At 38.0% G+C, this 25,902-nt stretch overlaps 1 protein-coding gene across 1 annotated transcript; it reads right to left on the bottom strand.

Moving 5' to 3' along the window:
• Positions 1 to 7,885: 7,885 nt before the first annotated feature.
• NFE2L2 (nuclear factor, erythroid 2 like 2) lies at positions 7,886 to 17,561 on the bottom strand. Its single transcript, XM_007938463.2, has 5 exons — positions 17,553 to 17,561; positions 11,087 to 11,353; positions 10,364 to 10,453; positions 9,502 to 9,684; positions 7,886 to 9,109 (listed from the first exon to the last, which is right to left on the bottom strand). The coding sequence occupies exons 2-5, from the start codon at positions 11,348 to 11,350 to the stop codon at positions 7,886 to 7,888; spliced, it is 1,761 nt and encodes a 586-aa protein (XP_007936654.1). The 5' UTR covers positions 11,351 to 11,353; positions 17,553 to 17,561.
• Between the last annotated feature and the right edge of the window lie 8,341 nt (positions 17,562 to 25,902).

Genomic DNA, 25,902 nt, shown 5'->3' with positions numbered 1-25,902 from the left:
TTGAGAGGAGTTTTAGATAACAAGGTCATATATATATAAACCAATGTCTGTTTTGCGCCAGCTAGTGCTTAACTATTTCTTTTCAGCCCAAAGTATGTGCCCTGCTGTTGTTTTTTTCATTGACAGTTAAACATTTGAGTTTAGAGATTTCCTTTGTTTTAAGAAGTACTAAGCAAAACAAGCAATAAAAAGGGGAATGGGGCGTGCTAGCGTTTGAATATGCTCTATCTCGTTGCTCTAATTCTGTGCCTCTGTGCATTATTAATATTTGGATGCATGCAATGCCAGCATGGAAATCGGTCTTCAGATAATTACAGTTTTCCAGAAAACACTCACAAACCAATAAATGTAACAGACAACATTCCATTTGTTAATGGGCATATGTGAATAAGCAGTGTAGAAAATAGGCTAATAATAGAAAATGGCTAAGTCCTTAACAACTTCAAGTGTGTTTTTATAATTGGACACTGTCAATGTTCATTAACATTAACCTGGGTACCTGGTCAAATAATGCTTGGGAAGCATTTTATTAAAATTGAGCTAAATTGTCTTAAGTTCTTTTATTCATACAATAAAGGTTGAAGGAATGGGGGAAAGAGGTGAATATTTCCTGTTTTTATGTTTGTGAAATTGTTTGACACAACCTTGACAGTATCCTTTCATGGCATATGAGGTTAATTGTATTATTAATGTTAACAAATTTTCTGTTCTGGAAGTAGTTCTAATAGTGAACATTTTCAGTAAGTTGGTGTTTGCAACCTATAAGCAGGTGAATTCTGTGTATGTGACCTGTTTATAAGTTGTATTTAGCTTAGTTCTTGTGAAGAGTGGAAAAGTAAGCCATGAGGAGAGCGATTTAACCAGCTTTAAAGGACATAAGATGTGCTTTTTAAGCACAGTGTGGATCAAAGGAAACTCCCTAAGACAGGACTTCAGCAGCCTTTTGAGTATGGACAAGTCAGCATAAATAAAGAATGACAAGGCAGCAGCACGAGCTTCAACTACAGAGAAGTGAAGGCATAAGATACTATGGTGATAGTGAGCAACTTTCCAAAGGCTAGTTAATCTGCTTATTACAACTGAAATAACGAAGAAGGTCTAGCAGGAGCTCTTCGCCTTTTGGAGCATCAATGAGATAGTTGCTACAGTCACTAGGTCTAGCATTTAGACCTGCAAGGAAGGGCAATAAGCATTAGGTAAGGCTTGAATTTGAATTTTTTCACTAATTAAAGAGTAATTTTTTGTAAAGCAAGGTAAGAGTAATCTTTTTGATTTGCAGGTTGAATGAGAACCCTACTTGCCTAAATGAGGAATGTCTTTCCTACCATCTTTTATACGAAGGTTTCTGGCTGGGTAAGGTTTGTAGCTTACAGTAAAACCTGATGACACCATTTGTTTACATATAAATTTTATCTATATTACATATTTTAAAACTTAACTCATCATCCCTCTCTAGTAGATGCATTTCCAGTAGATGCATTAGCAAAATTCATCTGAAAATTCTTCTTTGAAACCATCTCCAACATTTAAACAGTTTTTAAATTTTCCTACAATTGCCATGACTGTTGATCTTGAGTCAGATATTCCCCTTACTCTTCATGTGTATAACTCACTATTAGTATCTTTAGGGTAAACTGTATTTTGGTAAGAAAAAAAGTGAAACCTCAAGTTCTGTGAAAATAAGTTTTAATATCAGTGACTTGTAACAATAGTAGTGAGCTGCCAATCCCCATTCTAGGAAAACATCTTAAAATTAAAACTGTCAGTTTATGTAAGTGGTCTTTGGTCAAGTAGCATCTAAATTCAGGGGGGGACTATTTGGACCAAATAGGGTGAATTTTTTTTTTTCCCCCCAAACGTGTTAATAGAAGTAATGACGCCTAATTAACAAATGTTCCATTTTAAAATAGTCTGCCAAAGGATAAAAGTATTACCATTCAAATCAATTGCTGGTATTAAGGGCTATTTTTGCTACCTAATAGGGAATATTAAAAAATTGAAACTTCAATGTAATTCACTTTTTAAAAACATTAACACATTGGGGGATCAGATGGTCAAAATATAAACTAGTTTCTAAATGGTGTAAGTCAAATTCCTACATAAACAGCATTAGTTTGCCACGATTTATTAGTTCTCAGAAAATGACTAGTTGGCTCTTTATCAAAATCAAGACTGAATTCCTTCACATCGCTGTAGCAAGACGTGTATTGGGTAAGACCTTTCAATGACAAATTCATGACATTTTAGTGAAGCAAATTTCCTCAAATAGAAATATTTTTCTTTTAAAAGTGGTGGTCTTTGCTGTCCATCTCTTTATGGAATAAAGTGATTTTTTATAAATGTAGTTCCATTGTCATTTCTGAAAATTCCATTATCTTAATTCCTTAAGTTAGCAACAGTAAACAATTGTTATAAAGGGGAAAATGGTCAAGTTAATGTTAAGCCAAGGTGCAGGTTACTGCTTCTAATACATTTCTTTCTAAAAAGCTCAATTTATGCTCATTCTGAAGGAGAGTATTTCTGTGGTAATAAACAGTTTGTTAAGGGACTAGAGTGAAATAGGCTTGGTTTTTAGAGTTCAAGTTAAACTAATTGCAATTTGAAACATTTCTCATGACAGTAATTTTGGAATTCTAGTAATTGTCACAATGTAGTGAATAAGCATGCTAATATGAAGGGGAAATTAAGGGTTGTTAGCCTTTGTGAATACCTAAATTCCTTTTAAGACTTTAATATGTTGGTTTTTTTTTTTTTAAAGACTTAAGAGGTGGTCTGTAATGGATTCAAATGTTTCATTTGTAGTACAAAGAAATGTTTACAGAAAGATAACTTTTTCATTAAAATATTTTTAGAAATGTGTGTGTTGTTTTGTCACTTTACAGTGTTCATGTGATTTAAAATGCTGTAGGTGAATATTAAATACATCACTAGTAAGTAATGAAATAATGGAATTTGGAGTGAGCCTTCACATAAGTTATTTAAGAATGTCAATTCAGTTTAATGGCAAACAAGTAGGTGCCGTGGAAAACAGGCATGGATCAATATGGATACTGTTGAACAGTTGGAAGTTTATAACCACAACATTTGTTGCTTAAAAGAACTTTGATTTGCAAGGAGAGAATATATGAAGTAATTTGGGTGACAGAGGAATAGTCTTTTGGGGAGAAAGGAGTTAGGATAAATGAGTAGATCAATGAACAGGGAGGAAGGGGATTCCACATGTTAGGTACATTAAGCAGTGTTCGTTTGGTTGGTGTTAAGTGGGCACAGTTCACAAAACGGTGCATGCAAAATGAATTTACTCGTACTAGAACTTAACAGGGAGCTCTGGTAGCACAGTGCCTAAGGCACTTGACGGCCAACCAAACCCACCAGCAATACCTTGGAACGGAGGTTGGGCAATCTACTTCCATAGTGATAATGCCTCAGAAACCCAAGGAGGGGTCACTTAGTCGCCACATAACGGAACAGGAATTTGTTGTTAAAAAAAAAAAAAGTGGATAATGTTGTACAAGGGTGTTGACAGCTTTAAGATTATTTTCAAAGGTATTAAAATGGTTATATCATGCTATATTCATGGATCTGCATAGTCAAAAGTTTACGTTCACAGATGAGGGGATTCTAACAGGTTAACTATATCTGGAGGTCAAAGTATAGGTAATTTTCATCTTTTGTTACTCAAAGTCAACATGTAAAACATGAAAGTGACTAGATTTTATGTACTGTGTACTCTTTATGCCCTTATTTAATGGGGAGTGGAAGAAGATGTGTTAGGTTTTAGTTTGATTCCTAATACATAAGAGTTTTGCTTGTAAGAAATGTAAGTAGAAATCTTAGCTTGGTACTGTGTGCTGTGGTCTTCTGGCAGTTGGGTGACAGTGGCAGATCCCTGAGATGTTGATTTTATATGCATAAGATGTAGAATCACTAAAACATGACATTGAAGAAGAAAGTTACCAGTTTAAGTCGATTTAGCAGTACCGGGCAATGGTGGTGGTGTACGTGAGGTTGCTCAGCCAAATGGAAACTTAAAAACTGATGGGTCTAAGTTGGAAGTTGTGAGGCATATGTGATTTTTAGATACTTTTTAAATGGTAATCATGATAGAAGCACTATGAATACCACTTGTTGATTTTATTTTAAATGTTAGTAAAAATAACATCAAAACTGTTCATACCAATTTCCTTTATAAAATGGAGATAGTGCCCACCATCAACTCAGAAGGTTAAATGGATAATAGGCTTAAAGAGCATAACGGTAGTGCCTGGCATAGTCTTAAAATAGTTCATTTGGTAGTAATAAATACTATAATAGTATACTGAAAGGAACCTAAAATTTTAATGGGTAACAGATACCAGTGTCTTTTTATCCCCACATAAGGGATTGAAGTTTCATGGTACTTAAATTTTTTTTCCCCAGTTGCCTTTTTTTTTTTAAACTGTGTGTTTGGTTCTGAGGTATAATGGCAGGGGTATTTGAGCACTGCCCCCACTCGCCTCAAAAGCATGAGTTTTGAGAAATCTAAAAATGGATTTTTATATGCACAATTAAAATTTCTGATAAAATGGTTCACAACACTTGAGCATAAAAGGTATAAGGCACATTTTAAAGTTGGAGAAATACACAAGTTCAAATAAGGTTTTAGTTGAATAGCTAAATTTGGTCTGAAGAAGATATATCAACCTTTCGATCTGGAACGTTTCAAATCTGGATCAAGAGGAAATACATTTTTAGATGGGATTTTTATTTTCTAAGTCTGTACTGCAGTAAGTTTAGTGAAAATAGTTTATTGTACGTACTGTAAGAAGATTCTAAGGACAGTTGTATGAACTGGGCAAAAATACAGTTTGAGTAATTAAATTATGCACACGGATGGCAGGTTTCCTGAGGGTTTTGATCTGCATAGCAGTGGTCATCCCCTGTAATAAGGTATCAGCCAATTCTAAGTGCTCCAGAAAGGGCTGCTGGTTAAGGAATTACCAGCAGTCTGATTTTGCCAAAGGGTACTTAGAGCTATGATTTTTATGTTCAGAAGTTGGTAAAGATGTCTCCTTCAGGAATTCATTCCATCACCCTTAGTAGAGGGAGAGAATTCTTCAAAGTTATGAACAATTTCAACATTTTGAGAAAAGTCCATAGCAAAATAACCAAGGATACAAAATCCTAATATTTAAGGACTTGGATCTTTGATGTTATTTCCAACCTTGGATTTCCTAATTTGGAGTCAAATTCTCTTACTAAATTAATTTGACTTTAGTTTTTATTTAAACCAAAGAACATCCTAGTAAAAGGCTAAAGAGAATCAGGAAAATACTTTGCATTTATGGAGTACTGCGTATGAGCTAGGCATAGTTACTTAATACTTGATTTTGCAGAAGCAAGCAGGCAAACTTAAGGACCTGTACTCAATACACTTACTAATAGATTGATGGGACTTCCCATGAGTAAAGGGTGATATGTATGCTGTTACAAAGAGGCTTAATCTGCCTGCAGGTTCGTCTCAATTTCTACACTTTAAAAGGGAAAACAAACCTATGAACAGTTGTTTAGATGAGCTGATAATCAGATTTTCAATACAATTTTGAGAAGCTGTTTTTGTAGGCTCTACGTTTTGAGCAGCTAGGTGGCTGCTAACCCAGAAGGCTGGAGGTTTGTGTGCACTCACTTAAATGGAAGAAAGGCTTGGTGATAAACTTAACAGCCATTGGCAAGGAGCTCTGGTAGCCTAGTGCCTAAAGGCACTTGACTGCTAACCAGGAGGCTGGCAGTTCAAACCCACCAGCCACTCCTTGGAAGGAAGATGGGGCAATCTACTTCCGTAGTGATCCTGCCTTGGAAGCCTAAGGAGGGGTCACTATGAGTCAGGTCCAACTCGATGGCACATAACAAAACCATTGGCAACACAATACAGTTCCCATGACATTTGGGGTTCCCTTGAGTCAATCAGTTGCAGCCACTGGTTTATATATTTATGTCCAAAGTAGGGCTTTGAACAGGTTTAGTCATGACTTAGGAAGTGAAATCAGACCCGAATTTTAAAATTTGTGTGATGTGAAATAATGGGGAATGGAAAAATTACAGATTGAGGCACTAGAAGAGGCATAGTGAACCCTTTCAGCAGCATGATCAGGGAGATCGGATTATCAGAAGGGTGAAGAGTGGCATGTTCAAAGTCCTTTCCCACTCTGCTGGACAAGATTGGGTTGCTATGCATTGGACATGCTTCCTTTTTAAGAGGAAGTTTGTAGCAGGGTGTTGACCTGTAACTTCCTGTTCCAGTTATTCCTCACATTTTACAAATTGGGGTCTGTTAGGGTTTCACGTCAGGTATGGCTAAACCAGAAAGATTTAAACCCTGGTCCCAGGGTAAATTTTTATCTTCCCAATTAGACCTTAATCCATAGTCTTCACCATCTCTGCAATTCTCTTCTTAAAAGTCAAATCCTTGACTCTCACTCCACATCCATTCTGTTAGGAAACCCTTTGGTTCTACTTTGGGATACATGCAGAATCCAGTGCCTTTTCACCATCTCTATTACCACCCAGGAACAAGTCACCATTTTGCATGTGAGTATGGCAAACCAAAAAAAAAACCAAAAAGCCTCCCAAATGGTCTTGCTGTTCGCATTTTTGCCCTCGTAGGACAAACCAGAGGGAACTTTTAAAAAAAAACATGGTATTTCCTCCACCTCCTCCAGTAGTCTCCCACTTGAAAGGGACCCTAGGAAACCCTATGGGGCACTTCTGCTCTGTCACATGGGGTCACACTGTATGTCAAAAATTGACTTGGAGGGCACCTGACAACAGTTAAGTCTTAGAAGGCTCTGTCGTCACACCCTGACCCCTTCGAGACACTACTTACCCTTGCCTCAACCTTGTTACTTTTGTTCTTTGTCAAACAGGCCTCAGAGCTTTTGCATTTGCTGTGTCTTGTCTGCAATGCTCTTAGCTAACAGAATGGCTTGGTCTCCACCTCAAATGTTGCCACCTCAATAAAGATTTCACTATTTACAACCCCAATTTAAATTGCAGTACTTCTCACTGGTCTTCCCAATCCTCTCTCTCGTAACATACCTTATAGTATGTTTGCTGTCTCCCTTCACTAGAATGTAACTTCCGGGAAAGCAAGCATTTGTTTTGTTCACTGTATGGTGCCTAGCATATGCAGCTATTGATGTGAATAATGTTTTCTTGTCAAAATACATTTTCTTGGTTAAGATGTGTCTGTTGTACGTCTGTATCACTGGTGCTGTAAGTTCAGTATAAAATGCTTTTTTTGTTTTCAAATAAAACTAATGAAAATGTAAAATGTCTAGATGTGTTAAATTATTTGATGTCTTAATGGAAAATAGTGTGAATAAACTCAGTCAAATGAACTGTGAAGAACTAATTGAACAGTCATACAGCCCTTTATTAGTGCCAGCTTTTTAAACTGTTTCTTTGCCAGAGTTAAACAATTCAATAGTTCAAAAAAAAAAAAACAAAACCATTTTTTGTTCATACAGTATTTATTTAAAAAAAGTATATAGTGGTTAGTTTTGCAACAATTTGCTTTCAGCCAGATGTCATATCATCATATAAACCTATGAATGTAACAAATGAGATAAGAACAGTATAAATAAGTTTTTCTAGTATTTACACTTACACAGAAACTAGCCCAAATGGTGTTCTAAGAAACTTTGCCATTAAAGTGAAACTACTGATTGAACATACTGATGATTCTTACCTTAATGCTTTTTAAAGTTTTATACTAGTTTTGGCTATAATCTTGCATAGAATTACTTATAAAGTATGATATTCTTGCATTTCACATCACAGTAGGAGCTTTTAGTATAACAGTACAAAATAAAAACACTAGCTAAGAAAAGGTCAAATCCCCCCAAATCTAGTTTTTCTTAACATCTGGCTTCTTACTTTTGGGAACAAGGAATACATTGCCATCTCTGGTTTGCTGCAGGGAGTATTCACTAGGAGAATACGGTTGTCCAGCTTCATCTCGTAGCATGCTGAAGACTTCAAGGTACAAGGTGCTGAGTTGTTTTTTCAGTAGATGGAGGCTTTTGTCATTTTCTCCTTTTTCTTTGAGCAATTTTTCTTTTTCATCTTTTAAATGATCCAAATCTTGTTCTAGTTCTACTATATTTTCCAGTTTTCTTTTTCTGCAATTCTGAGCAGCCACCTTATTCTTACCCCTCCTACGTATATCTCGAATTAATGCAACTTGAGCTTCATTGAATTGCTCCTTGGACATCATTTCGTTGAAGTCGTCAACAGGGAGGTTAATGATTTTTTCTACGGGGAATGGAATACGGAGAGCTTTTGCCTTTAGCTCATCTCTTGTGAGATGTGCTTCCAAGCGGTTTGAATGTTTGTCTTTTGTGAATGGGGTTTTTCGATGACCAGGACTTACAGGCAATTCTTTTTGGGGGGCATTTTCACACTGTGCATCATGCACTGAAGCACTGTGCCCTGGAGATGGTGACAGGGGCTGGACTATATCCCCAGAAGACTGTACTGGCTGTGTTTTAGGACCATTCTGTTGGACACTTTCAGGAGTACTATCTCTCTCTTCCATTTCAGAATCACTGAAGCCAAGCGGTGTATCTCCATAGATGGAAGACTCCACTGAGTGTTCTGGTGAAGCCCTGCTGGGACTTGTGTTCAATGAAATGCCAGAGTCAGAATCATTGAATTCTGCTGTGCTTTCAGGGTGGTTTTCATTGAAAGCTTTACAAAGTGATAGATCAGAAACATCAATGGGCCCATTTAGAAGTTCAGAAAGTGGTTGGCTTAAGGTAGCAGAGGAGGACATGCTGTTGTTGATGCTGGGCTCTGCTATGAAAGCAGAATAAAATTCATCACCAAAATCGGTGTTTATTGTATTTGAATTTAATGAGTTCACTGTCAACTGGCCAGGGTCATCTGTGGGTAGGATGCTGCCAAAGAAATCCTCAAAAGCATTGAGCAAATGTGGACTGCAATCACCTACTTCTTTTTCCAGTGAGGGGATCGATGGGTAGAAATGATAATTGTCAATTTCTGTCAGTTTTGTTTCTGGACTTGGAACAGTGCTAGTCTCAACTAGCTTGTCATTTTGAATATTAAGACACTGCATGGAAAAGAAATTTAGAGTATATAAACTATATAAAAGTTAAGTATTTTTAAACTATTTAATAGTAGCTAATAATCCATATTTGATCGCAAACATAGGTAAACTCTCTCTTCCCACCCCCATTCTTTCCAAACTGTTCTATAATTTTATGCCTAATCATATGTATTGTTTTCATAGTTCTGGATCAGACTTCAGGTTGATAACCTGATCTGTCCTCAACATATCCAGCCCATTTACCTAACAAAAGTTCACATTAAGTGAGCATGGGCAGCTCTCATGACTATTTTAAAAACACCCTCCAAACATTACTATAAATAGGAACCATATAAATAATAAATCATATGAATGACTAATTTAAAGGCACTGAATATAAAACAGATTTTAGATACCTGTAATTCTGGAATGGATAATAGCTCCTCCCAAACTTGATCAACGTCTTGCATATTGTCTAAATGGGCAACAGTTGTTTGAAGAACAGGAGTTTCAGGTGACTGATCAGGAGCAATGAAGATGGGGGGCTCAATATGGCTGGGAATATCAGGAACAAGCGATTGAAATGTAGCCGAGGAAACCTAAAATTGACAAATAAGATACTTGAGTGCTACCAAGGATGAAAGAGTGAGCTTCAAAGCATCATCACAATACCTTAAACTAAAATCAGCCTCAATATCCTATTTCTCTACTTATTAACTACTTACAACCCCTATTTCTATAGAATGAAACAATTTCTTTTTATCCAGTTGACTCTAAATTTACTCCTAACTTTACTTACCTAATTACCTTTTTTATTCTATGCATTTGAAGGTGAACAGTTCAAAACGGGTAAGGATTTGACATAACATCCCTCCATATAATATCTCATACAATAAGATACAATAAGACACAGTAAGTTTCAAACACAGTAAGTTTACTGAAATTGTTTATTGAAGAAGTCTTGTTTATTACGCAGCTTGCTCTTTACCCACCAAAAATTTATTTTTAGGTACCTATAACAAATGAGTTACTTGTTTCCATGGTTATGCTAATTCATGTTTCTGGATATGCAGTAGAGAAGGTTTTTGGTATTGTAGGTGGGTCTTTTTTTTTTTTTTTTTCCTTCATTTTTTAACTGTAAGGTTTCCTTGACAAAATCTCTTCCTAAAATAAGGTTTCTTTTTTAATTCTGTTAAATAGAGAGACATTCAAGAGTCCTATCTAGAGCATATTAGATTTAGTTGTAGAGTTTTGCTGTTACCCAAATGTATTATATACCTCATTGTCTTCTACAAATGGGAATGTCTCTGCCAAAAGCTGCATGCAGTCAGTGAAGTACAAAACATCTAGTTTGGGAATGTGAGCAACCTGGATAAGAAGGAAAGACATAAAGAAAAAAGAATGTTAAATGTATCACTGCTAAGCTAGAAGTTCCTGACTGATGCTCATAAAATGCTCACAATGCAGTGAATCAATTAATTCTCTTACTCCAAAAATCAGTTTGGTGTAGTAGTTCACAGCACAGAATCAAACCATATTACTTGGGTCCAAATCCCAGCATCCCCAATTTCCTGAGTAATCTGGGCATGTTATTTAAGCTATTTGAGTTTCAAGTGTTCAGTGGATAAAATGGGAAAAACTACCTAATTAATATAGTTGTTTATTACAGTAATTAAATCAGTTAATAATATGCCAAATGCCTGGAGTATTGTGCCGTAAGTAACCCCTATCACTAGTTCTACTGTAGCTGCTGGTTGATCCTTACATGATGTTTCTATAACTTACAGAACTCTTACATAAATTATGTCCTCCTAATTCACACAGTAACTGTGAGGTAAGCAGGCCCAGGGACTGAAATGATTAAGGAGGCTGAGGTTGGAAAGGTGACTTGATATAGTAAGAGGCAAAGCTGGAATTCAAATCCAGATATTTTGACTCCTAAGTCAATGTTCTTTCCTTAAATCCTGTCATACACCTTTCCCAGAACTGAGTACTCTGTACCTGAGAGTAGTTGGCAGATCCACTGGTTTCCGAATGGATGTGTTGGGCTGGCTGAATTGGGAGGATTTCACCTGTCTCTTCATCTAGTTGTAGCTGAGCGAAAAAGGCTTTCTCTTGCTCCTTTTGGAGTTGTTCTTGTCTTTCCTTTTCAAGTTTTTTCTGTTTTTCCAGCTCATACTCCTTGCGCCGCTGACTGAAGTCAAATACTTCACGACTTACCCCAAGATCTATATCTTGCCTCCAAAGTATGTCAATCAAATCCATTTCCTATGTTGAAAACACAAAAAAAGAGAGAGCAACCATGGTTAAGATGGTTTCTAGGTGGCAAATACCAAATAAATTAATTCACACTATGCCATTGTTGATGGGGGAGGGAATTATAAACAAAATCTAAATGAATACACAGATCCAGTGTTCTAGGAGGACACAATCCCACTCAATGAATCTATTCATTATTAAAAAAAAAATACAAACATACAACCATCCATCCAATCACTTGCTACTTGGATTATTAATGATTGGGTGATGGTAGAGGTCACTAAAGAGCAAAGTAACAAGTGTTGCACATTAAAGTGTTTGAATTGAAAGAAATCTCATACTTGTTTATATATTTAATGGCATACAAAAATTAAAGCGAGCACTACAAGCCACTGGTTTATTGTGAGAAACAGCGTTTAAAAACATGACTGAATATACAGACATTTTCTAAACTTCCTCATCAAGTTTACCTAGTTTACAGCAGGAAAAACCCCTAAATTAAATAGTCTATCCAGCTGTTAGGAGGTATCACCATTCTTTTAGTTTTTCCTACACTGCATAGATTATCTCCTCCCATTTCTTGGTACTCTTGTCACTGTGGCTCATTTAATAAAACAAGGCATGAGCAAGTTGGTAAAGAGAAATGCTAGCTAACAGTCATCTTGTGACATATGTGCCATGGGAAGTTTCCTACCAGAAGAGTTGGGGAAGAGGCTCTACTCCCAACATTAGTGCCCACCAGGCTCATTCCTAAGAAATCAAAAAGGACACGATTAAGAAAAGGACCAAAAAAAAAAAAAAAAAAAAGGGAAGGACAGAAGGTATTAACATTTTAAAATATGGGAGAATCTTATAATGAGGGAATGGTTATTTAGATTTCATGAAAGATGAAAATTTTGGACTATGTGACCAGGGTAGTTACCACATCTAGATTTTCCTAAACAAAAAATGTGTCAAAAGCAATTTTTCTGATTTGTAACTTTAATGTTTGAAAGTCTAAACACGGGTAGGAAATTTAAATCACGTTCTGTCTTAGTTATCTAGCGCTGCTGTAAGAAATACCACGAGTGGGTGGCCTTAACAAGTTTCCTCATAGTTAGAAGGCTGGAAGTCCAAATTCAGGGTAGTGGCTCTAAGGAAAGGCTTTTTTGCTCTGTTGTCTCTGGAAGAAGGTCATTGTGTCTCTTCAGCATCTGTTCCTAAGTTCCTTGGTGATCTTCATGGGATGTGGCATCTGTCTTCCCCCATCTGTACTTGCTTTTTTTGTGCCTATGATAACTCCAAAGTGATTGGCTTAAAACACACTCTACAGTGGTTTGGCCTCGTAACACAACAAACCCTATTTCCAAATAGGATTACACCCACAGGTAGAGGGGTTAAGATTAGTAACGCATATTTCAGGGGGACATAATTCAATCCGTAACAGTTTCCATTTAACATATCACCTATATCGAAAATAGTAAGATGAAATGGAGCCTCTGGAAAGATCAAGCTGTAAGAGGAATGGGAGTAGAAGCCTGACGGCCAGTGGATACCAAACCAATCTCACTGCCGTTGAGTTGGATCTGACTCATAGCCACCCCTCCTTGGGTTTCTGAGGCAGTATCACTACGGAAGTAGATTGCCCCATCTTCCTTCCGAGGAGTGGCTGGTGGGTTTGAACCGTCAGCCTTCTGGTTAGCAGTCAAGTGCCTTAGCCAGTGGATACAGTGGGTACAAATGAAAAACTTTGTGTTTTGGTTCCGCTGAGGCTGACAGTGCTGGACTGCCTACTACTTTCAGCCTCCCAATGATAAAAATAACATGGGTGTTGGCTTCAATGAGCAGTCAAACTATTTTTACCCAACAAAGTAGAAGTAGGCCACCCAGCCTGGAGTCAGCACAGTTAGTTGAATGGTAGAGGCTATCTCTACCCTCAACTACAGGTTGGTGTTGGAATCTTAAATTATTTGAGATCCTGCTCATGGGGTTCATCATTACTGTAGCCTTGAAGAATATAATACACCTCTTCACTTACCAACTATCTTGTGACCTAACATATCTCCATTTATTACAGAAGTAAAAATTCTACTATCTATTTTGCACATTAGCAACATACTTTTGGTGGTGACAAACACTGAGGTGTGAGGTGAGATAATGCTGGCTGTGATGGTTAAGGTTATGTGTCAAGTTGTTTGGACCATGATTCTCAGTGGTTTAGCAGTTATGTAATGATGTAGTCATCCTCCATTTTTGCATAACCAATTCTCACATAAGGACCTAGTCTTTGGAACCTAACCATGTCACTAAGTGAGGAGTGGTTTTACATAGTATAAAGCACACACAGTCAGGTACAGTTAAAACAGCACCTGTAGTTCTTTAGAACTGGCTAAGGCATACCAACATGATTGTTTTTAAGCTAACATCTATTAAAGGCTTTCTCTATGCCAGGCACTGTTCTATGTACTTTACATATACAAACTGATCCTGCAACCAACCATGTAAAGATAAAATATTATCCCTATTTTACAGATAAGGGCATTTTTTTTCCTCTGAATTTAGATATAGTAGAATGTCCTACCTAGACTTTTCATCAAACTTGAGCTTTCTGACCAAGCCAAGGAATTGAGTGGTGCTTAATGTAGTCACAACTACCAAGTGTCAGCACTAAAAATTAAAGGGATGCATGACCAGACAACTTCAATCAAATTCTAGTTTCTCACCAGTTGCCACCGAGTCAATTCCGATTCATGGCAGCCTCATGTATGTCAGAGTAGAACTGGGCTGCACAGGATTTTCAATAGCTGATTTCTCGGAAGGAGATCAAGGTGCTTTCGGGTAGACTTGAACCACCAGTGTTTCAGTTAGCAGCCAGGTATGTTAACCATTTGCACCACTCAAGAACTCATTCTCTATATAATAGGCAGTACCTATTCCAATCTCTTTTAAGAACTAGTGCAGAAAATACAGAGTATCAGTAGGAGACACCCAAGTACTTGTCTCTGTACCTCAAAGCCACAGTGTCACAACCCCTCTCACGTCCTGCAGAATTCCTGGGCCTGAGGCTTCTTCCTTGTTAAGAGATCCTGGGGTAAAGATATTTTTGTTAAGAGATCCAGTTGCCTTTTTCATACAAGAATTCAAAGAGCACTGAAGCAATTTATGGTGGGAACAACTCATAAATCTGACTGTTTCAAGTATCCTTAGAATTCAGTCCGTATGAATGGGAAGAAAGTCTCTAATGGAATTTATTCTAAAATAATCCATGGCAATCGTTCTTTATTCCCCCTTTCTCTTCTCACCAGATGATAATGTCTGAGAAGCTCAGATGGTTTAGTCTAATCCATCTTACTGCTATCATGTTGTTTGTTGTTACGTGCCATCGAGTTGGTCCAACTCATAGCGACCTCCTCCTTGGGTTTCCGAGGCAGAAAGCAGATTGCCCAACCTTCCTTCCAAGGAGTGGCTGGTGGGTTTGAACCTCCAGCCTTCTGGTTAGCAGTCAAGTTCCTTAGGCACTATGCTACCAGAGCTCCCATGCTATCATATAGATGTTGATATATTAAGTGAGATGTATATGTGAAAGAAATCTCCCCTATGAATGTCAAGTATGCAAATACTGTTATGCATTCTGATGGCAATGGATCCTATCACTTCCTATGTTGTTGTTGTTATGTGCCGTCCACTCGGACCTGATTCACAGCGACCCCTCCTTGGGTTTCCAAGGCGGTATCACTACGGAAGTAGATTGCCTCATTTTCCTTTTGAGGAGTGGCTGGTGGGTTTGAACCGCCAGCCTTCTGTTAGCAGTCAAGTGCCTTAGACACTATGCTACCAGAGCTCCCACCACTTGCTATAGGTAAGACCAAACTTCAGCTCCATGGATAATAATGAAGTTGTGGACCTAACTGTAGTGGGAGCCTGAGATAATGTTAGGACTATCTAAACCAAACCCAACCCACTGCCACTGAGTCAATTCCGACTCACAGTGACCCTGTAGGACAGAGTAGAATTCCCCTCAGGGTTTACAAAGCTGTAAATCTTTACAGCAGCAGACAGCCACATCTTTCTCCTGGGGAGTGGCAGGGAGTTCAAACCGCTGACCTTTCAGTTAGCAGTTGAGCTGGTTAAACACTGCACCACCAGGGCTCCTTTAAAGCATCTTAATAAGTAGCAAATTACCAACCAAAACTCACTGCCATCAAGTGGATTCCAATTCATAGTCACCCCTGTAGGACAGAGTAGAACTGTCCCATAGGGTTTCCAAGGCTGTAGATCTTTATGGAAGCAGACTGCTTCATCTTTCTCCCATGGAGCGGATGGTAGGGTCAAACAGCCCACCATTTGGTTAGCACCAAGTGCTTTAAAGGATATAATTTCCATGAATGATGTAGTAGTGGCTATGGTGGTGATGGCAGTGGGTACTCCCATATACTTTACATACATTTTCATATATACCTTTATGTACATACACACATACACCCAATTAAACTGCCACTCAAATCCTGCTATGACTACCCTTCAATGCACATCTCCAAACCAATTAGATTTGTTGTTGTTGTTTAACTTTCCCATAACATGATCAGACTAGAACATCCTGATGAATCTTTATCCAAAAAAACAGGAAAAATAAAATAGGAAGCATCATCTACAATCAGCTCCTGAGCATCCCAGTCTTGTTATCTGATGTGAAACAATGCTGGACTTTGGGAGACAGAGTGGCTCCTACTGCCCAAGCAGAATGCCAACTAAAGGTGTTTCAAGTGACAACATCCAGTTGTTCTTAATGTATGCTGGGCAGCTTTCAGTGTGGTCATGTTGTTGTTGTTGTTGTTATGTGCCGTCGAGTTGGACCCAACTGATAGTGACCTCTCCTTGGGTTTCTGAGGCAACATCACTATGGAAGTAGATTGCCCTATCTTCCTTCCAAGGAATGGCTGGTGGGTTTGAACCGCCAGCCTTCTGGTTAGCAGTCAAGTGCCTTAGCCACTGTGGTCATACCAGCACCAAAACAGGTTTGTAAGTGTTCTAAGAGTTTTCGTGTTCTTTTTGTTTATGTAATATTTATTCTTGTTATGAGAGGTCTCTTAAAAAAAATAAAAACTTTTTTTAAAAAAACAACCTAGCCAAACTCACTAGCGACCCCTCCTTGGATTTCTGAGGCAGGATCTCTACAGAAGTAGATGGCCTAAAAAAAAAATTAACACTTAAAAAAAAAAAAAAAGGGGGTTGCATTTTAAGCAACTACTTTGAACTCCTAAAAACAGACGTCCTGAAAAAATTTAGGATGCAGCAACAATGGATTCCTTACCATGGCCTCAATATGTCATACATTGTGTTACTCAGATTTTCACGAAAGTTTCAGAAGAAGGAAACTTGCTGAGATTTGATATTGTATGAAACTTTCAGAGCTTTATGTTAAATTGAGAGTAGTAAGACTTTGTCAACCCAAGCTTCACTGTTGGGGAGCCTCACACACTCAGTTACCAATGGAAGTAGCAGTCAAGATATCAGACATCATATTGCACTGGGCAAATCTGCTGCAAAAGAACTCTTTAAAGTGCTGAAAAGCAAAGATAACACTTTGAAGACTAAGATGTGCCTAGTACAAGCCATGGTGTTGTCAATCGCCTCATATGCATGTGAAAGCTGGACAATGAGTAAGGAAGACCAAAGAAGAGTTGATGCTTTTGAGTTGTGGTGCTGGCGAAGAATACTGAAAGTACCATGGACTGCCAGAAGAACTAACAAATCTGTCCTGGAAGAAGTGCAGCCAGAATGCTCCTTGGAAGTTGAGAATGGCCAGACTTCATCTCACCTACTTTGGTCATGTTGTCAGAAGAGAACATTCCCTGAAGAAGGGTATCATGCTTGATAAAGTGGAGAGTCAGCAAAAAAAGGGGAAGACCCTCAACGAAACAGATTGACACAGTGGCTGCAACGATGGGCTCAGGGATAGCTGGGATTGGGGGATGGCACACGACCAGGCAGTGTTTTGTTCTGTTTATACACAGGGTCACTATGAGCTGGAGCCCACGCGATGGCACCTAACAACAACAGGCTCAGTTACTGCGGTCTGTGCTAACCTAACAGGCAGGGAACGCTTCCTGTAAGGAGCCATGTGGGCACATGACTTATTCCACAAATGACCCATCTCCCCGCAAAGCTCAGGCATCATCTAAAAAGAAATAATTCTCTGGGTGGAGCCCATAACAAACAAGAGCATGACCCTGGACAGGAGGGAAGGGGATGGGCCTAACAAAGAACTCAAACTGCTCTTCTGCACATAAATCCACAGCACTAAGGAAGTGCAGCTGCCTAATCTCCCTCAAGTCCCCCAAGAGGAAGGCTGCAATGCAAAACATCAGTTAAGTAGGGTTTGGGGAGGGAGAGGAAAGCAGAAGGATGCTTTGTACAGCATCCAGTAGGTATTTCCTTAAGACCAGGGACAAAACTTCTAGAGGGCAATGCAAGCACTGGCTGTGTGCTTTCCTGGGGCATATGGAGCAAATGCCGAGTGCCACTTAGTGTCTTGGGTTTTTGTTATTGTTGTCCGTTAGTGATTCATGAACACTCAAGATGTGTTCCAAATTACATTGTTAGCCTGGCTTAGACAAAGGAAGACAGTTTAACAAGAAACATAAATGTTCAACAATTCGTGTTAAACACCATCTGGCCCAAAGGAAATACTCATGTTTAAAATGTATATATCATCATTTGCCATCTGGGTAATCTGTTACACATTTTATGGGAAATCCAAAGTTGGACTAGTAACTCATGCCACTTTAAAATAAACATCTTTCCAACAGGACAAAGAAGAAAGGCCTTGAACACAGAATCTATATTAATGATGTCTTTTGCAAGCCAATTTTAGTGCCTTGAACAAACCAGCCACTCACCATGTTCTTCATATAAGCTAAGAAGTCAGAAAAAGATAAAGCAATGATAACACAATCCCCCATTCTAAATTAAAGTTATTCAGAAATTGAGTTTTCAGAAAAGCATTTGAAATGAAATATGAAATGGTATCTTTTACACAATCAAATGTGTAAATGAGACTTGTAACCTCCTTCCTCATTCCATTCTGTTTTGCCCCAAGAATGATGGGAAAGTGGTGGGAAGTTTCCTCCTAAAAATAACAATTCATCAACAAAGTGTCAAAAAATAAATGAAATTGCAGAGATTACTAACTTTGTAAACAGATGAAAACTGATACTTGCTTCTAATTTTACAGTATACAGGTAAGACCATCAAGTTATTCCTTCTTAAAATGAGTTATTTCCATTAAGAAAACAAATCTCATTTTATAGTTTCTTCCCCCTGGGAATCTCTCCTTTATCCAAATATTAGTTACTAGCATTCAGAGTTTGGTAATATTTTTTTTCCCCATACATTTTATTCTTATATTATGCTCAAGTGATAATATTCTTTACTTAAAAGCTAAATCTAGTGTAATTATTATTTTTCCATAGAAGCTGCCCAAATATTTTTTTTTTAAAAAAACAAACCAGATGAAACATGAATCAGATCCTACTGTCTGAATGAGTATAAACCAAATTAAGAGCTGTAGGAGACTAAATAAAACTAATTGAGGAAGAATTGATAAAACAACAAAAACATCCCTCATTGATTCACAAGGCTCTACTTCTTTGCAGTTACAATCTTTACTAAATAGTGCTTACTTCAGCACCACATATACAATCGTCACTAAATAACCAAAGTAAAATGACTCCCAGCAGGTTTGTTTTTAAAACATGTTCCACTGATGAGGATTATACTTCACAAATATTTTTCTACCTATGGCTTCTTTCCTACTTCGCCATACAAAAAGATACACAACACAATACCAATTGTTTTTCTCAGAATGCAAGAGAAGACAGAGGATGGGTCATTCTTTTGTTTTCTCACATTTAAGCACTTTGGTTCTAATGGACCAACTTGCTAACTCTTGATTATATTGCTTAATTGGGAAGCTGCTGTTGTTATCTGCTTTCAAAATGACTCCAACTCACAGCAACTTTATGTACAACAGAACGAAATGGTTCTGCCTCACCCCCACCATCAGCAAAGTTCATTATCATAGCCACTGTCAATCCATCTCACCAAGAGTCTCCCATAATCTTGTTGCGTGTCTACTTCATCAATATGATGGTTTCCTCTAGTGATTGATCTCTCTTGATGACATATCCAAAGTAAGCAAATTGGACAATAATTATGAAGTACGCGATTAAAAATTTTAAATCACAGAATGCTGGAGATGAAAGGTCCCTGACAGTCATCTAGACCAAGTCTAAATGTTGCAGGTTTATTTCTGTGTAACTACTGCTCCACTTTTACAGATAACTGGCCTAGCAACCAGTTACGTGTATCAGCAGAGACTCCTAATAGGTAATAATACTAATAAAAAAATTCAACATCAAGTCAATTTTTACTCATAATGACCCTACAGGGCAGAGTAGAACTACCCAATAGAGTTTCAGAAGCACACTGCCACATCTTTCTCCTGTGGAGATGCTGGTGGATTCAAACCTCTGACCTTTCAGTTAGCAGCCAACTGTTTAACCACTGTGCCAATGGGGTGCCATAGGCAGTAATAGTTACCACTCATCCAAGTTTTCTCTGTACAGAAATCTTACTAAGGACTGTCTCCTCTATCTCCAAAACCTAGTAATTTTTAATAATAGTTCTTAAACACATACCATAAAGAAATGAATTATTCAAAAAGTTAAAACCCTAGATCACAACTTGGCTATTCTCTGGGTTGTAGAGAGGTGCTCTGGTGGTGCAGTGGTTAAAGCCCTCAGCTGTGAACCAGAAGGTCAGCAGTTTGAACCCACCAGCTGCTCTGTAGGAGAAGGCTGAGGCAATCTGCTTCTGTAAAGAGGCACAGCCTTGGAAACCCTATGGGGCAGTTCTACCCTGTCCTATAGGGTCCCAATGAGCTGGAATCAACTTGATGGCATGGGTTTTGGGTTTGGGTTATAGAACTATCCTTTTACCCTTTTTATCTTTCAACTAGAAAATGGTTCAGTTTCCTCAGAGTCTGGCATGTTACTATGTACAGACATTTTTATGAGCTGCTTCCTGTTCACAAACAAGTTTCTAAGCAATGACTCAATCTATGAAATATGATCCAGCCAGTTTACTGGAACTCTTGCCCGTAACGCTCCTCTGTAAACTGCGAAGCATGATGCAAAGCTAAAGCAAAACTGGAAAGTGAATAGGGCAGTGACTTAGATTATTTATATTTTCAAGAGGCACATATATAGCTTGGCCAGAAGGACAGTTAATTTCCAAAACAGCAGATTCCACCTGCTACAAAATTCATTTTTATTTTCCATCAGTTTTTATAGCTAGGTTCCAATAGGATCGTTTTTGTTTTTGTTTTTGTTTTTCAGTTTGTACTTGAGCAAAGTGGTGCTGCTAGGCCTCAAAGGATGTATGCAAGGGTTATGATTACTTTGTCAAGAGAAAATGGCTTGGTTTGACAACAAACTTTAGGATACAGTTTTCTAATCCCTTCCTCATTTTTTAACAAACCATGTGGGTATTCAGTTCCAGATGCTGTACTCCACACATGAAGGGAGGTTTTCACCTCTATGAATATGTCCTTCCATTGCTGTTAGAATGATCCCACAGGAAAGGACACACCTCATTTCATCAAGTGAATCTTTAGAATCGCTGAATCTAACTTCTTACCCTACTTATCTAACATACATATATATCAACTGGCCATAGACTAACCAGGTGGCTCAGTTATCTACTTTGAGGTCAAGCAATCCTGCTGGCTCATCTCCAAGTACCCTTCTCCTACAGGGACACCCTCCACAAGGGAGGGGACATGCTCCAATATGCTCCAACCCCAGGGGTTCTGCACAGCTGCTTCTGCCACTAAACTTCCTGAGTGGTCCCTTACCCACTCTAGGCTTTAGGTCTTCTATTTGTGAAAGGAATGAATTTAGTTCATTCTTCAAGGTCCTTTTCAGATATAACCACCTATATGATTGGCTGATAAAAGAAAAAAAGAATTACGACAGTTATCCAGGATTGGAGACCGATAAGTACAATATGCTGTTTGTTACACTAGCCAAAGACCTTGTGTACCCATGGTGGTAGCAATGAATTTTAAGAACATATATTTATAAACTATAAACCCACTGCTGTCGAGTTGATTCTGACTCACAGTGATGACCCTATAGGACAGCGCAGAATTGTCTAACTGGGTTTCCAAGGCTGTAAATCTTTATAAGCAAATTACCACTCTTTCTCCCACAGAGCAGCTAGTGGGTTTGAACTGCCAACCTAGTGGTTAGCAGCCGAGCCCCTTAACTAGTGTGATACCAGGGCTTCTTCATATATTTATAATTATTAAATATACAAGTTTATATATTACTATGTGTGTGTGTGTGTGTGTGTGTGTGTGTTTGTGTATAGAGAGAGCGAGCGAGCTCTGGTAGTGTAGTGCCGAAGGCACGTGACTGCTAATCAGAAGGCTGGTGGTTCAAATACACCAGCCACTCCTCGGAAGGAAGGCTGGGCAATCTATTTCTGTAGTGATACCACCTCGGAAACCCAAGGAGGGATTGCTATGAGTCGGGTCTGACTTGACAGCACATAACAACAACATATATATATATATATATATATATATATAAAGATCACTGTCTAAAACACTTAGCTTTTTCTTTTTTAAATGCATTTTATTGAAATATAATTTATGTACAGGGAAATAAACAAAACTAATGTGACATGGGTCAATGCTGTTTGTTTTTTTTTTCCCATGTTCCCTCCCCTCCCACCTCTGGTAACCAACATAGTTTTCTTCCATATATAAACCTTTCCTTGACTTTTTACAATGAACTAATACTGTGTTTGTCCTTCTGTGATTGACTTATTTCACTCAGCATAATATCCTCCAAGTTCATCCACATTATGTGGTGGTTTTCAGATTCTACATTATTCTTTAGTGGTGCACAGTATTCTATTGTGTGTATGTACCATAGTTTGGTTATTCATTCTTCTGTTGATGTGCATGTAGGTTGTTTCCATCTTTTTGCTATTGTAAATAGTGCTGCGATGAACATGGGTGTGCATGTATCTGTTCTTGTCCTGGCTTTCACTGCTTTAGGATATATACCTAGTAATGGGATTGCTGGTCGACTGGTATTTCTAATTCCAGCATTTTAAAGAATTGCCATACTGTTTTCCACAGTGGTTGTATCATTTGACAGTCCTACCAGCAGTGTATGAGAGTCCCAATCTCTCCATATCCTCACCAGCATTTGTTATTTTGTTTTGTTGAACTTTGCCATTAGTGCTGGGGTGAGATGGTATCTCATTGTTTTTCTGATTTGCATCTCTCTGATGACTAATGATCATGAGCATTTCTCCATGTATTTGCTGTTGTTGTTGTTGTTGTTATGTGCCCTCCAGTCGGCCCCGACTCATAGCGACCCCTCCTTGGGTTTCCGAGGCAGTATCACTACAGAAGTAGGATTGCCCAACCTTTGCTAGCTGCCTGAATATTCTCTTTGGTGAAGTGTCTATTCATGTCTTCTGCACATTTTTTAATTGGATTGTTAATCTTTTTGTTGTTGAGGTGTTGGAGATGTCTATAAATTTTAGAGATAAGTCCCTTGTCAGATAGGTAATTATCGACAAGTATGAATTTGTTGCTGTCATTTTTCATGGTGTTGGTTTATTTATTCTGTATAATTTTCTGTGCCGAGCTTGTTTTGTTAATGAATCGTGTTATCACGTCCTTTGTTGTTATTGTTTTAGTATTTGCTAAATATTTGTGCTGGTCCTCTTCTTTATTTTGATGTGAAGGTTCATCATTTTTCTTTGAGGTTACCCTGTGATTTGTAATTTTCTTTCCAAGTTTAGAACAGTGACTTCCCTACCATTTAGAAGTTCAACAACTACACAATTTTTTCCCCTCTTTTTGGTTTGCAGTTGTCCTCATTTGCCAATTGATGTCTCTGGTTCCCTGTTTACAATCTTGTAGGCTTATTTACTTTGTATACTTCTCTAAATGGGTTGGCTTCTGGGTTATGTCATCATGTGTGTTAGAGGTCAATTGTTTGCTGTTGTTGGTTCTGTGTCCAAAGGACTCCCTTTAGCATCTCTTGCAAGGTTGGTCTGGTTTTAACAAATACCTTTAATTTCTGTTTATCTGTAAATGTTCTAATTTTACCATCATATTTGGGGGGTAATTTTGCTGGTTATGTAATTCTTGGTTGGAGATTTTTTTCTCTTTCAGAGTTTTATATATACCATCCCACTGTCGTCTTGCCTGCATGGTTTCTACTGACAAATCTGAGCTTATTGTGGTCTTACTGGTTGCCCTCTGTAGGTAACTTTTCATTTTTCCCGTGCTGCTTTCAGGATTCTTTCTTTGTCTTTGGTTTTGATGAGTTTGATGATATGTCTTGGTGATTTTCTTTTGGGGTCTATCCTATTTGGGGTACACTGGACTTCTTGAATGGATATATTCTCATCTTTCATCATACTAGGGAAATTCTCTTCCAACAAATCTTCGACAATTTTTTCTGTGGTTTTATCTGTCTCTTTCTGTTCTGTAATTCTGATTACACCTAGGTTATTCCTTTTGATGGTATTCCACATGAACCTTAGGCTTTCTTCATTTTGACCTTTTTTTCTCATTGATCCCTTTCTGAACAAGTACTGAGGTATTTGCCTTCAATCTCACTAATTCCACCTTCCATTGATTCCTTTGCCCGTTCAATGTGCTATCTATTTCTGAAAATTTAGTATTAATTAATTTAGTATTAATCTTCTGGATTTGTCTGTAGATTCTGTGTATTTCAAATTTTTCATTTATTTTTTCATTTTGTTCTTGTATTGTCTTTTGAAATTGTTCTGGGGTTATCTCTATGTTTTCCTCAATTTTATCAATGTTTTTTTGATCTGTCTCTCAATCTGTTAAAGGTACCTAAATGTAATTCTTCTGAATTCCTTATCAGGGAGTTCCAATGCTGCATCTTCCTCAGGGATGTGTTTTGGGTCTGTATCTTGGTCCCTTGTTTCTCCTGCTTTATCTTGCTTCTTTGTGTGGACTGTGATGCTCTGTTATCTCTGAGGCATTGTGACGTTTTTGTGTTTAACTTTAATTGGTGATTGTATGTTGGAGTGACTTGCCCGTTTTCTTTGTGCCTTGGGTTTCATATGAGGGGCGGTCAGCACATTTGCAGGTACAAGGTCTCAGTAGGTGAGTATGTAAGCACAGCAGGCAAAACCAGAAACCTCAGCATCTCTAATATGCAAGGTAAACTTTTTAAAGGAAAAGCAAGCCTAGCCGCTGACCCTAATGCTCCCCCTTGGCCACCCCCACAAATCCTCAAAAACTAAAATAAAATTCTGGGGTGTTCACTGGAGTTGGTGATGTTGTCCTCTTTAATATCAGTTTTGCTACATTAATATGAAGCCAACACCAAAAAACAAACCTGAATTTTACCAGACAACCTAACTAAATAATAAACACATGAAATCAAGCTTTTTTCCTCAACAGCTAATGCTGTGGGTCTGGTTTAAAACCTCTGACTTTGAGAAAAGGACTTCTTAAAATATGAAAGCTGGCTGTATGAAGTTTTCCAAAGTAAATGCTCACAAACAGTGTGGCAGTTATTTTTACCTTATTACTATTCCCCATGAAAGTATCATTACACTGCCCAACAAAAATACATGTCTAACACCTCCCTGATCACACAGTCCACTGGTAGACATAGCATAAAAACTTTTTCCTTATCAACTAAGATAATTTCTTTTAGATTAATTTTTACTGTGATTTGGGTGAAAGTTCAGATAGCACTTTCATTTTCCATACAGCAGTTCACACACATTTTGTTTCATGGCATTGACTGCAGTTCCCCACAATGTAACAGCTCTCTTTCCACTTCCTCCCCATAGTAGCCTCTTCCCTGTGTCCTTCCCTCCCATGCACTCCTGACCCCCACAGCGGTCTCCCTGTGCATACACAGCCCTTGTGTTCTCCCACTGATTGATAAGAGCACTTCTTTTTAAAGGCATTTCTTCAGTCTGGATCTGTTGGAAGTTTAAGTCCTTTTTATCCCTTTTGCCCGCTACATTCCCAATGCCAGTAAAAGCAGGCTCCAAAATGACAGACTATAAAGAACACTGAGATTGACAATAACATGGAGATTTACAGGAATTTTTACCTCAGTTTCTTCATCTGCAAATGGTTGGGGTTGGATTAGGTGACCCCTAAAGTCCCTACTTTTGAGTCTATGAAGTCTAAAATATAAGTCTGAAAACTAATTTTGAATTTTAATAAATTGACTAATTTTAGCTAGCTGAATGGATAGATGCTCTAAAGAAGCACTCTCCAATAGAAATATAATGTGAACCACATATGTAATTTTAAATAGTTTACTAGTCTCATTAAAAACAGAGAGGTAGAATTAATTTTAATAATACATTTATTTAACCCAATATACCCAAAAGATTATTAACATGTAACCAACATAAAAATTTACTATCGAGATATTAGAAATGACATACACATGCAACATACATATAGCAATAGTTGTTGTTGTTGT

Source organism: Orycteropus afer, unplaced genomic scaffold, assembly GCF_000298275.1.
Source record: "Orycteropus afer afer isolate SDZICR_OR568_19922 unplaced genomic scaffold, OryAfe1.0 scaffold00001, whole genome shotgun sequence".
Classification (NCBI taxonomy): Eukaryota; Metazoa; Chordata; class Mammalia; order Tubulidentata; family Orycteropodidae; genus Orycteropus; species Orycteropus afer.
Note: the sequence above shows the minus strand (reverse complement) of the source record. Positions and strands in the feature narration are given on the sequence as shown.